Source organism: Ranitomeya variabilis, chromosome 6 (genome assembly GCF_051348905.1).
Source record: "Ranitomeya variabilis isolate aRanVar5 chromosome 6, aRanVar5.hap1, whole genome shotgun sequence".
NCBI lineage: Eukaryota > Metazoa > Chordata > Amphibia > Anura > Dendrobatidae > Ranitomeya > Ranitomeya variabilis.
This window is the reverse complement of record NC_135237.1, coordinates 61167487-61181714: the sequence shown is the minus strand read 5'-3', so window position 1 is coordinate 61181714 and position 14228 is coordinate 61167487. Positions and strand designations below refer to the sequence as shown.

The 14228-nt window shown below is 40.2% G+C and overlaps 1 protein-coding gene across 1 annotated transcript in view; it reads right to left on the bottom strand.

The window, feature by feature from the left end:
* Positions 1-14228, bottom strand: part of ADARB2 (adenosine deaminase RNA specific B2 (inactive)) — an 897867-nt gene that overhangs the window by 364877 nt on the left and 518762 nt on the right. The window contains exon 4 of the mRNA XM_077268554.1: positions 1226-1312. Within this exon, the coding sequence (XP_077124669.1) occupies positions 1226-1312 (87 nt within the window). The remainder of the gene's footprint in view (positions 1-1225; positions 1313-14228) is intronic.

The window sequence follows — 14228 nt, the reverse complement described above, 5'->3', positions numbered from 1 at the left end:
TAAACGTAAAAAAAATTTAAAAAGTTCACATCATTTTGTACCATTAAACATAAAACAATTAAAAATATATAAATATTTGGTATCTCTGCGTTCAGAAATTTCCGATCTATTAAAATATAAAGTAAATTAATTTGATCGGTAAACGGCGTAACAAGAAAAAAATCAAAACGCCCGTATTATGTTTTTTCATTGCTGCAACATTGCAATACAACACAATAAGAGGAGATCAATGCATCGGATGTACCCCAAAAAGTTATCAATAAAAATGTCAGATCAAGCCTCAAAAAATAAGCCCTTCTGAAAAATGGAAATGCTACGGGTCTTAGAAAATGGCGACAAGAGCAAAACCTTTTTTTCATACAAATTTCTGATTTTTTTTTACCACTTAAATAAAAAAAAAAACCTATCCATGTTTGGTATCTGCATATTCGTACTGACCTGGGGAATCATTCTTCCCATTTTCCAGTACACGATGTGGTAAAATCAATCATGTCATTTAAAAGTACAACTCATCTCGCAAAAATCAAGTCATCATACGGTGATATTGACATAAAAATAAAAAAGTTATAGAAAAATTGAAAAATGGAAAACCGCAGAGGGGTGAAGGGGTCAAAGAGCATTTACTATCACAATCCATGTTAATATTGACAGGGCAGTAAACTTTTAAACTCTTTTAAGAGGTAGACATAAAACGACAGGTTTTACTATCACTTCTGATGCCCCCTGGCATGAAGCTACAGTAATTTAGATGGAGAAAGTTGCTGTTGATTTCAGTCCATGACGTGACTAGAACAGTTTTTTAATTTTATCCTAAGTGAATCTGCAAGCAAAAATCTTAAACATTTGGAAGAATTGATGCAAAAAGTATATGACAAATCTGTGTAACTTTTTGTTATACAAAAAAAAAATTGCTGAGACCAGAATATCCTATAAAGTGGATCTGTCATCAGATTCTTCACTGCTGACTACATAGACTATCAAATATAAAACTTAAATGGATGAGGCTGATTACTTTGAAATTTTGAAAGTTTTACTTTCTGCTACCATGAGCATTTACAATGAACATTTTTGTAGCTACAGATGGACTCATAAAAAATACTAATTTCAATATACCGCAAGAACATGTTCAAATAATACTATATTGCCATTCTGACATGGAGAAAAAATAACCCAAAGAAAAGCCATTTTAATAAAACATTCGATCAACCAGGCATAAGGTACCTACTTAAATTATCTTCATCATCCATGCTGCTTGCCCCAGGATCGATAAACTTGAATGGTACGATGAAGGTCGACAGCATGCTTATTTTTTCTGCAAAAAAAAAAGAACTTTCTTTAGAAAATTTTAGATATGATTAATAAGTAAACCTTCCAAATTCCCAGAACCTGGAGATAATGCAGATTGTAAGCACACGAAACACAGTTGAAAAAGTAACTCAGGTTTTCTATAGAGAGCTGAAGTGGAAATACTGAATATTCCTATGCACCGTATACCTTGTGCTTTATATAACATTTACTGGACAGTAAAATGGTTTACTTTCTATAAGTTCCCCTTTCTCTTGTCTTCTTCCTCTATCTTAAAAAATGTCAGTCTAGCACTTTTAATTTACATTTTATTGGTTTACGAAATATTCACAGCAAAGAACATTGGTTGTTATTGCTGCCTTATCTGAGGACCATAGAACTTGTAGGCTCTTCAGCCCTACTACCGCTGTCTGTTGAGAAGTACTCCACCATTAAATGAATTAAGTCCATTGAAGTCAAGATTCCCAAGACAGCAGATATCTTCTAAAATGGCAGGAAGGCCACTTGGCACAGGTTCAGACTGTGCAATCTCCGATAGTAGAAGGGACGGCCAAACGGATGGGTTCAGACTATGCCGACAGGATGACCACAGGGACAGGTTCAGACTAAGCTGCCAGGACGGCCAGAGGGACAGGTTAAGACTGTGCAGTCTCTGTAAAGCAAACAAGACGGCCACAGGGACAGGTTAAAGTCCACTGTTCTCTGGAAAAAGTTCAGCTACTGTCTGTGCGGTTTAAGAGTATGGACACTGCCGAAGCGGACACGGGAACAACAAGTAACTATACTGGACTAACAGGACACAGGATATGGGACATGGGAAACATTAACAGACTAGGGATGGATGACCTGGCAACATAAAGTTGCACACACTAAATCTTCTAACTATAGTGGTTGCTCAGGCACCTCCCAATTGGGGAGAGTTCCTTATATACAAGATGTCTCCCAGTTATTGGCTGGAATACACCTTGCAGATGAATACATTAACTAAATGCCTCGCAAATGTTAGCTGGAGGCATTTACCATGTGCGTACGCTGCCCCTTTAAGGACAGAGGAGCGTGTGAATTACCGACACACAGTGCAGCATGCACAGCAGCAGGAAGAAGGAGACGCCGGGGTCTGTGACAAGGACCGGTGCAGTGAGTGAGTCAGCGTACCTGCACAAAGGGAGAAGGGGACACTGTCCAGGTGCACCAGCAATAGCACTACAGTTAGGTTGGAACTCCTGAATGTCAGTATGATTTATTTGGGGAATCTTTAGTTATCATTCTACCAATAATTCCGGCTTTGTGTGTCACTACTTTGGGGGCTTTTGAATGTAGCTCAAGACTCTCATAGAGAAAGTCTCTAAATACAATAAAGGTTGAGGATCACTGACACTGACCTATCGTGTAAAAATGTGAGAAACAAAAATAATATTTTAAGCTCTATTAGGGTAGAGGAGATGGAAGAAACTAATATAAGATCACTTCTGAATACGTTTTGTATGTATGTATTTAAATAGTAGATATGCAGTATAAAAAGTATTAATATTAATTAGTGAAGACATTTCGCTTCAGAGAGAGAATCTGTTTTCTCCATCAGCATAATTTATAATGTTCATTTACAGAAAATCTTCAAAGCTTTTTATTAAGACATTAGTTGAAAAGACGGCACAAAGGAAAGACATTTGAATGATACTGGCTGCTGGAAACTGCTGTCCAAAGCACTTAATGAAGCAGAAAGCAGAGGAAGAAGAGGAACTGCATGCTGCCGCCACGAGGGGAGATAAATTTAGGACACCATTTATATCACGGTTTGGGTAAGGTCAAGGAATGAATAATGGGACATCATGATGGTAACATTGTCACACACGGAGCTGAATTAAGCTCTAGACCATGCTAATTTTGGTAGCTATGTGATGTTTACTGAGTCAGGCGGAGTGTTCGTTACTCAGTAATTTTGGGCAAATAATCCACATAAAACTATTAATTTTATTCATTAACATTCACATTCATCATAAAGATACAATGAGCAAAATTTTCCAATATTCTTGGAGACGTTTGTATCCTTTGAAGATATTTTTAAGTAATCTCTTCTAAGCTGATCGTGGACTTCGTGTAAATCCTAAATGTCTTTAACTTTTAAGACTAACCAAACGTTTCTCTAATGGGCAATAGGAAGGACAAGTGTGACTGGTGGGTAGATGTGAATATTGGGTTTTTTTATAATTTTTTTTCTCAATATGTTAAAAAGATGAGACCATAGCAAATTAGTGATCTCATACAATAGTTTATGAGAAAGATTTTAGTGAATTGATTCTTGATTACTTTTGGCTCCTTAATTCAATCTCTAAGTCAAATTCAGCTCAGGCAAAAATCAAGAGACCACTGCAAAATGTTCAGTTTGTCTGATTTTTCTCTTTATAGGTATATTTTTGAGTAAAATGTAAATTGTTTTTTTATTCTATAAACTTCTGACAACATGTCTCCGAATTTCCAAGCAATAAATGTTGTATTTTTTTTCTGAAAAGGAGAAATGGTCCAAATTAAAACAAAACAAAAGAGTGCTTGCAGACCTCAAGTAATGCAGAAAAAACAAGATCATAATCATTTAGAAACAACAATACTAATGTTTTAACTAATGAAGAGTTCAGAAATCAATATTTTGTGGAATAACCATGATTTTTAATCACAGCTTTCATGCGTCTTGGCATGCTTTCCACCAGTCTTTCACACTGCTTCTGGCCCAAAATATATCTTCATTGAATATGTAAAAAATAGCGGTATACTTATTTGCTGTACAAAGGGGAGTAGCTACCAAACCCAGTTTTACAATATTATTCACATTGGAAAGGAACTGTTATTTTATCTAGTAAGCATGAATCTACATAAACTAATAGGGGTAGCCAGTGGTGAGGGCTATTCTAGGTATAAAGGGCTTGCAGCATGTAGCTATTTTAACCTAGCTTTCCCCTCTAGTAAATAAAGCCATTTGCTTTTAGAGTTATGATTGTGATGAAAACACGTACTGGAACTATGGATAACGATGGTCTGAGCTGTACTTTTCATGAGCTCAACAGCCTTTACATGTTCTACCTCTGTCTTATAATAATAATAATAATAATTTTATTTATATAGCGCCAACATATTCCACAGCGCTTTACAAATTATAGAGGGGACTTGTACAGACAATAGACATTACAGCATAACGGAAATCACAGTTCAAAACAGATACCAGGAGGAATGAGGGCCCTGCTCGCAAGCTTACAAACTATGAGGAAAAGGGGAGACACGAGAGGTGGATGGTAACAATTGCTTTAGTTATTTGGACCAGCCATAGTGTAAGGCTCGGGTGTTCATGTAAAGCTGCATGAACCAGTTAACTGCCTAAGTATGTAGCAGTACAGACACAGAGGCTATTGACTGCATAAAGTGTATGAGAACATGATGCGAGGAACCTGATTATGTTTTTTTTTTATTTTTTTTTATTAGGCCACACAGGGATAGTTAGGTTAATGCGTTGAGGCGGTAGGCCAATCTGAACAAATTAGTTTTTAGGGCGCGCTTAAAACTGTGGGGATTGGGGATTAATCGTATTAACCTAGGTAGTGCATTCCAAAGAATCGGCACAGCACGTGTAAAGTCTTGGAGATGGGAGTGGGAGGTTCTGATTATTGAGGATGCTAACCTGAGGTCATTAGCGGAGCGGAGGGCACGGGTAGGGTGGTAGACTGAGACCAGAGAGGAGATGTAGGGTGGTGCTGAGCCATGGAGTGCTTTGTGGATGAGGGTAGTAGTTTTGTACTGGATTCTGGAGTGGATGGGTAGCCAGTGTAATGACTGGCACAAGGTAGAGGCATCGGTGTAACGGTTGGTGAGGAATATGATCCTGGCAGCAGCATTCAGGACAGATTGGAGCGGGGAGAGTTTGGTAAGAGTGAGGCCGATTAGTAGAGAGTTACAATAGTCCAGATGAGAATGAATAAGTGAGACAGTAAGAGTTTTTGCATACACATTTGATAGATATTGTATATAAAACAGAAAATAAAATTAGTGAAAGACTTACATAGTACCAGTCACCTCAGATGGTATTTTTCAGGTGTACACTAAAGGGAACCATGTTGTAGAAGTGCTACTTAGGTTTAATTTAATTCTTTATTCTACTTGGAGAATTCCCCTTATTTTAGATTATTGTGGCAGTCAGAGCCTCCATCAGGAACTTATGTGGCCAATATAAACAAGTAGTCTGGGTGCCCTACCCCCCAATACATTGAGGATTGGAAGGGGAGAGATAATATTAGCATGGGTTATCAGAAACGGAAACAACACAAGGTGGCAGGAAGGGAACGATCACACAATGTGAAAGTGATCTTGGATGATGTGGTTTAAATGGACTGTGGCAGGGAAAAGAAAGAGTGCATTGATGTGATGCCAAAGCTCTGTGGGAGGTCGCCCAGAGATACAGTGCTGTGCAAATTAATTGGGACAAAGCAAAAAAATAAAATGTTATAATCCACTGTTACATACTAATTCTGAAATTTACCTTTTTCCACTGGCTAGTTGACCAAGAATTATTTATTATATATTAAAACTGGTTTGAATCACTGACTGGTAACCAACTTACGATTTTACTTAAAAAATGCTTGGTCCCAATTAATTTGCACAGCACTGTAGTAAGTTGGAGTGGACTTTATCAAGGGACAAAGGGAATATATTGGGTGGCAGTGGCTCTAATAAGGCAGATGGGACAAAGGAAAGACACAAGATGGAACAGAGTTTGCAGGAGGAAGAATCCAGCATGGGGATTCATTGCGCAGCTCCTGCACCCTCCCTGAAATTAAGTGTCATCAGGGAATTTCATTTCAGGGGTTGGGTTAGTCCCTGCGGTGTCACTGTGCGATGTGCACAATGACAGCGCACTTTCTTGCCAGCTCAGATCAGCAGTAGCCAGTCGGCAATAGAGCGCACTGTCAGTGCGTGTTGTCAGAATACCCAGCGTGCAGTGACCAGCGCCGTCCCTGCAAGTGATGTCATTGAAGGTTAGTTAAAAAAAATACATGTATAGATAGATATATTAGAAAAATAGATTAGATTACTATTGCATTAATTAGATAGGGATTCAGGATTAAAATTAATTTGTATTTCAGATCACCCATTTAAATGCTTTATCTTGTCTTGGTTTTAATGTTTTTACTTTATACTTTATAAAGATTTACATTGTTTAAATTTAAGAAGTACAACAGATCTTTTGTAAGTGTCTTTAACCCCTTAGTGACAGAGCCAATTTGGTACTTAATGACCGAGCCAATTTTTACAATTCTGAACACTGTCAATTTATGAGGTTATAACTCTGGAACGCTTTAACGGATCCTGCTGATTCTGAGATTGTTTTTTCATGATATGTTGTACTTCATGCTAGTGGTAACATTTCTTCGATATTACTTGCGATTATTTATGAAAAAAATGGAAATATGGTGAAAATTTTTAAAATTTTGCAATTTTCAAATTTTGTATTTTTATGCCCTTAAATCAGAGAGATATGTCACACAAAATAGTTAATAAATAACATTTCCGACATGTCTACTTTACATCAGCACAATTTTGGAAACAAAATTTTTTTTTGTTAGGGAGTTATAAGGGTTAAAATTTGACCAGCAATTTCTCATTTTTACAACACCATTTTTTTTTAGGGACCACATCACATTTGAAGTCATTTTGAGGGGTCTATATGATAGAAAATAACCAAGTGTGACACCATTCTAAAAACTGCACCCCTCAAGGTACTTAAAACCACATTCAAGAAGTTTATTAACCCTTTACGTGCTTCACAGGAACTCAAACAATGTGGAAGGAAAAAATGAACATTTAACTTTTTTTGCAAACACTTTAATTCAGAACCATATTTTTTTATTTTCACAAGTGTAAAAACAGAAATTTAACCATACATTTTGTTGTGCAATTTCTCCTGAAAACGCTGATACCCCATATGTGGGGGTAAACCACTGTTTGGGCGCACCGCAGAGCTTGGAAGAGAAGGAGTGCCGTTTGACTTTTTCAATGCAGAATTGGCTGGAATTGAGATCGGATGCCATGTCACGTTTGGAGAGCCCCTGATGTGCCTAAACAGTGGAAACGCTCCACAAGTGACACCATTTTGGAAACTAGACCCCTTAAGGAACTTAACTAGATGTGTGGTGAGCACTTTGAGCCCCCAAGTGCTTCACAGAAGTTTATAACGTAGAGCCGTGAAAATAAAAAATCGCATTTGTTTACACAAAAATGATATTTTTGCCCACAAATTCTTATTTTCACAAGGGTAATAGGAGAAATTAGACCAAAAAAGTTGTTTTGCAATTTCTCCTGAGTACGTCGATACCCCATATGTGGGGGTAAACCACTGTTTGGGCGCACCGCAGAGCTTGAAAGAGAAGGAGTGCCGTTTTACTTTTTCAATGTAGAATTGGCTGGAATTGAGATCGGACGCCATGTCGCGTTTGGAGAGCCCCTGATGTGCCTAAACAGTGGAAACCCCCCACAAGTGACACCATTTTGGAAACTAGACCCCATAAGGAACTTAACTAGATGTGTGGTGAGCACTTTGATCCCCCAGGTGCTTCACGGAAGTTTATAACGTAGAGCCGTGAAAATAAAAAATCACATTTTTTCTACAAAAATGATCTTTTTGCCCCCAAATTTTTATTTTCACAAGGGTAACAGGAGAAATTAGACAACAAATGTTGTTGTGCAACCTCTCCTGAGTACGTCGATACCCCATATGTGGGGGTAAACCACTGTTTGGGCGCACTGCAGAGCTTGGAAGAGAAGGAGTGCCGTTTTACTTTATCAATGTAGAATTGGCTGGAATTGAGATCGGATGCCATGTCGCGTTTGGAGAGCCCCTGATGTGCCTAAACAGTGGAAACCCCCCACAAATGACACCATTTTGGAAACTAGACCCCTTAAGGAACTTATCTAGATGTGTGGTGAGCACTTTAAACCCCCAGGTGCTTCACGGAAGTTTATAACGTAGAGCCGTGAAAAGCCTTTTTTTTCACTCAAAAATTATTTTTTAGCCTGCAATTTTTTATTTTATCAAGGGTAACAGGAGACATTGGACCACAAAATCTGTTGACCAGTTTGTCCTGAGTACGCTGATACCCCATATGTGGGGGGAGGGCACTGTTTGGGCACCCATCAGGGCTCGGAAGGGAAGGAGCGCCGCTTGGAATGCAGACTTTGATGGGATGGTCTGCAGGTGTCATGTTGCATTTGCAGAGATCCTGATGTACCTAAACAGTAGAAACCCCCCACAAGTGATTCCATTTTGGAAACTAGACCCCCCAAAGAGCTTATCTAGATGTGTGGTGAGCACTAGGAACCCCCAACTGCTTCACAGAAGTTTATAATGTAGAGCCATGAAAATAAAAAAATCATATTTTTTCCACAAAAATGATCTTTTCACCCCCAATTTTTTACTTTCACAAAGGTAACAGGAGAAATTGGACCCCAAAATTTTTTGTGCAATTTATGCTGAGTAGGCTGATACCCCATATGTTGGGGATAAACCACTGTTTGGGCGCATGGCAGAGCTTAGAAGGGAAGGAGTGCCGTTTTGGAATGCAGACTTTGATAGAATGGTCTGCAGGCATTATGTTGCGTTTGCAGAGCCCCCGATGTACCTAAACAGTAGAAACCCCCCACAAGTGACCTCATTTTGGAAACTAGACCCCCCAAGGAACTTATCTAGATGTGTTGTGAGAACTTTGAATGCCCAAGTGCTTCACAGAAGTTTATAATGCAGAGTCGTGAAAACAAAAAAAAATATTTTTTTCACAAAAAAGATTTTTTTAGCCCCCAATTTTTATTTTCACAAAGGTAACAAGAGAAATTGGACCCCAAAAGTTGATGTCCAATTTGTCGTGAGTTACACTGATACCCCATGTGTGGGGGGGACCACTGTTTAGGTGCATGGCTGAGCTCGGAAGGGAAGGAGTGCCGTTTTGGAATGCAGACTTTGATAGAATGGTCTGCGGGCGTTATGTTGAATTTGCAGAGCCCCAGATATACCTAAACAGTAGAGAACCCCCAGAAGTGACCCCATTTTGGAAACTAGACCCCCCAAGGAACTTATCTAGATGTGTGGTGAGAACTTTGAATGCCCAAGTGCTTCACAGAAGTTTATAATGCAGAGTCGTGAAAATAAAAAATATTTTTTTTTTCCACAAAAAAAGATTTTTTAGCCCCCAAGTTTTTATTTTCACAAGGGTATCAGGAGAAATTGGACCCCAAAAGTTGTTGTCCAATTTATCCCGAGTACGCTGATGCCCCATATGTGGGGGTAAACCACTGTTTGGGCGCACGGCAGAGCTCAGAAGGTAGGGAGCACCATTTTACTTTTTGAGCACAAAATTGGCTGTGGCGTTTAGAGACCCCCTGATGTACCTAAACAGTAGAAACCCCCCAATTCTAACTCCAACCCTAACCCCAACACACCCCTAACCCTAATCCCAACCCGATCCATAATCCTAATCACAACCCTAACCCCCAAAACACCCCTAACCCTAATCCCAAAGCTAACCATAACCCTAATCAAAACCCTAAACCCAACACCCCCCTAATCCTAATCTCAACCCTAACCTCAAAACCTAACCCTAATCCCAATACACCCCTATCCTTAATCCCAACCCTAGCCTTAACCCTAATCCCAAACCTAACCCTAATCCCAAACCTAACCCTAATCCCAAATGTAACCCTAATGCCAACCCTAATCCAAATCCTAATCCCAACTCTAACCCTAACTTTAGCCCCAACCCTAGCCCTAACCCTAACTTTAGCCCTAAACCTAGCCCCAACCCTAACCCTAACTTTAGCCCCAACCCTAGCCCTAACCCTAGCTCTAACCCTAATCCTAGCTCTAACCCTAACCCAAGCCCTAACCCTAACCCTAAGGCTATGTGCACATGTTGCGGATTTTGCTGCGGATCCGCAGCGTTTCCGCAGCTGTGGGTCCGCAGCAGTTTCCCATGAGTTTACAGTACAATGTAAACCTATGGGAAACATAAAACGCTGTGCCCATGCTGCGGAAAAAAACACACAGAAACGCAGCGGTTTACATTCCGCAGCATGTCAATTGTTATGATCCTTAGTGGTTGAGGATCACAAATTACTCCAGCAAGGTGACTAAACATAGGACAAGCTCTAGGGAGGTGGAAAACTGGACTGACCGCAAAACTGAACCTATCCAACCACACTAGAGGCAGCCGGTGAACGTGTCTAAAATCCTAGATGTCTCGAGCCAGCCTGAGGAACTAACTACCCCTAGAGAGAAAGAAAGACCTCTCTTGCCTCCAGAGAAATAATCCCCAAAAGATATAGAAGCCCCCAACATATAATAACGGTGAGGTAAGAGGAAGGCACATACACAGGGGTGAAAGCAGATTCAGCAAAAGAGGCCCACTAATTCTAGATAGCAGAAAATAGAAAAGGGGTCTATGCGGTCAGTAAAAAACCCTAACAAAATATCCACACTGAGATTTCAAGAACCCCCACGCCAACTAACGGTGTGAGGGGAGAAACTCAGTCCCCTAGAGCAACCAGCAAGTAAGAAATCACATTTTAACAAGCTGGACAAAAAACATGATGAACGCTGATAATCAGAAACTGAACAAACAAAAACTTAGCTTGTCTTGGAGAGACTGGGAGCAAGGTAGTCACCAGGAATCTGAAGAGCACTGAATACATTGATAGCAGGCAAGGAACTGAGTATCCAGGTGAGCTAAATAGGAAAACAACCAAGGATAACGAACCAGGTGATGAAGCCAACCTGCAGAAAGACAACACTACACAGTACCGCTTGTGACCACTAGAGGGAGCCCAAAAATAGAGTTCACAACAGTCAATTCTTTCTGCTGATTCCGCAGCAGTTTTACACCTGCTCCATAATAGAAAACCGCAGGTGTAAAACCGCAGTGGAATCCGCACAAAAACCGTGGTACATCCGCGATAAATCCGCAGGAAAAACGCAGCGTTTTGGTCCTGCGGATTTATCAAATCCGCTGCAGAAAAATCCGCAGAGAACCATTCTATGTGTGCACATATCCTAACCCTACCCCTAACCCTAACCCTACCCTTAACCCTACCCCTAACCCTAGCCCTAACCCTAACCCTAACCCTAGCCCTAACCCTAACCCTAACCCTACCCCTAACCCTACCCCTAACCCTACCCCTACCCCTAACCCTACCCCTAACCCTACCCCTAACCCTAACCCTACTTGGAAAATAGAAATTCATACATTTTTTTTATTTTATTATTTTTTTCTTACTAAGGGGGTGATAAAGGGGGGGGGTTATTTACTATTTTTTTTATTTTGATCACTGTGATAGGATCTCACAGTGACCAAAATAAAAAAAGAGGAAGAATTTTCTTCTGCCGGCCAGCAGATCATGGCGGGCGCACTGTGCATGCGCCCGCCATTTTCTTACCGGAGCAAGAAGCCGGCGGCCAGCAGAAGAAGCAGGAGGACCCAGGGACACCGGTAAGTATAACAGGGTCCCCGAATCCCCCTATTTCTCTGTCCTCTGATGTGCGATCACATCAGAGGACAGAGAAATGACATCGCTTTTTTTTTTTTTTTGCGGTCGCCGGTAAACAGTTAATTACCGGTGATCGCAAAACAGGGGTCGGTAAAAACCGACCCCGATCATGTTCTTTGGGGTCTCGGCCAGATAGCTACCCCCGGCAACCGAGACTCCAGAGAAAATCCGACTCTGGGGGGCGCTATTCACTTTTTCCACAGCGCCGTTAATTAACGGCGCTGTGGTTTAAGTACCCTTAGCGGCCGCCGTTAAAAGGTGTATCGGCGGTCGTTAAGGGGTTAATCTCTTTTTAAATTTCACACATCTTAATCCAATTTTGTTTTACATTTATATGTTCCTTTTGTATTCATGTAGGAATATAGTATTATTGCTCATGTGAACTTTAAGATTTTTTTAAAAATGTGGTTGAAACACCAGCAGAAAAGCCCCTCCTCTTGAAATATATGATATGACTAGCTGTACTACCCGGCTTCGCCCGGGTTAATGACTGCTGTTAGCAAAATAGAATGTGTTAACAAAAATTTATTCTGCACACAAAAACCACAAAACAAATAGATAGAAATGTAATTATTAAAAGGCAAAAACTAAGCTAATAGAAGAATTTCACAACATATATTAGCTTTGTTATACTGAGAATGTCTTTGTTGCCTATATTAACCAATCAGAGCTCAGATTAATTAACTGTAGCAAAATAGAAGCTGAGCTGTGATTGGTTGCTATTGGCAGCCTGATAAATCCCCAGCCAACAGTAAGCCCACCCCCTGGCAGTATATATTAGCTCACACATACACATAATAGACAGGTCATGTGACTGACAGCTGCCGTATTTCCTATATGGTACATTTGTTGCTCTTGTAGTTTGTCTGCTTATTAATCAGATTTTTATTTTTGAAGGACAATACCAGACTTGTGTGTGTTTCAGGGCGAGTTTCATGTATCAAGTTGTGTGTGTTGAGTTGCGTGTGGCGACATGCATGTAGTGACTTTTGTGAGATGAGTTTTGTGTGGCGACATGCGTGTAGCAACATTTTGTGTGTCGAGTTGCATGTGACAGGTTAGTATAGTAAGTTGTGTGCAGCAAGTTTTGAGCATGGCGAGTTTTGCGCGTGGCGAGTTTCATGTGTGGTGCGTTTTGAGTATGTGCAAGTTTTGTGTGAGTCAACTTTTGCATGTGGTGCAACTTTTGTACATGTGGCAATTTTTCTGTGTGTGCAAGTTTTGCATGAGGTGAGTATTCCATGAGGTGAGTTTTGCGTGTGGCGAGTTTTGCGTGAGCCTAGTTTTGCATATGGCGAGTTTTGCATGTAGCGAGTTTTGCGTGTGGCGAGTTTTGAGTGGTGACTTTTGTGTTTCGACTTTTATGTGGCGAGGTTGGTGTATGTGTGGTGAAATGTGCGCTGAGGGTCGTATATGTGTTCAAGCACGTGGTAGTGTGTGGCGCATTTTGTGTTTGTGTCGGGGCCCCACCTTAGCAACTGTACGGTATATACTCTTTGGCGCCATCGCTCTCATTCTTTAAGTCCCCATTGTTCACATCTGGCAGCTGTCAATTTTTCTCCAACACTTTTCCCTTCACTTTTTCCCCATTATGTAGACAGGGGCAAAATTGTTTGGTGAATTGGAACGCGCGGGGTTAAAATTTCACCTCACAACATAGCCTATGACGCTCTCGGGGTCCAGACGTGTGACTGTGCAAAATTTTGTGGCTGTAGCTGTGACGGTGCAGATGCCAATCCCGGACATACACACATACATACATACATACATACATACATACACACATTCAGCTTTATATATTAGATATACCTGTATGTAATCTCCTGTATATAGTATATACCTGTGTGTCATCTCACCTATATATAGTATATATGTGTGTCATCTCCTCCTGTATATAGTATATACCTGTATGTCATCTCCTCCTATACATAGCATATACCTGTATGTCATCTCCTCCTGTATATACTATATACTGTACCTGTAGGTAATCTGCTCCTGTATATAGTATATACCTGTGTGTCATCTCATCCTGTATGTAGTATGTTCCTGTATGTCATCTCCTCCTCTATATAGTATATACCTGTGTGTCATCTCTCCTGTATATAGTATATATCTGTGTGTCATCTCCTGTATATAGTATATACCTGTGTGTCATCTCCCCTGTAAATAGTATATACCTGTGTGTCATCTCCTCCTGTATATAGTATATATCTGTATGTCATCTCCTCCTGTATTAGCCCTCGTTCACACGTTATTTGGTCAGTATTTTTACCTCAGTATTTGTAAGCTAAATTGGCAGCCTGATAAATCCCCAGCCAATAGTAAGCCCACCCCCTGGCAGTATATATTAG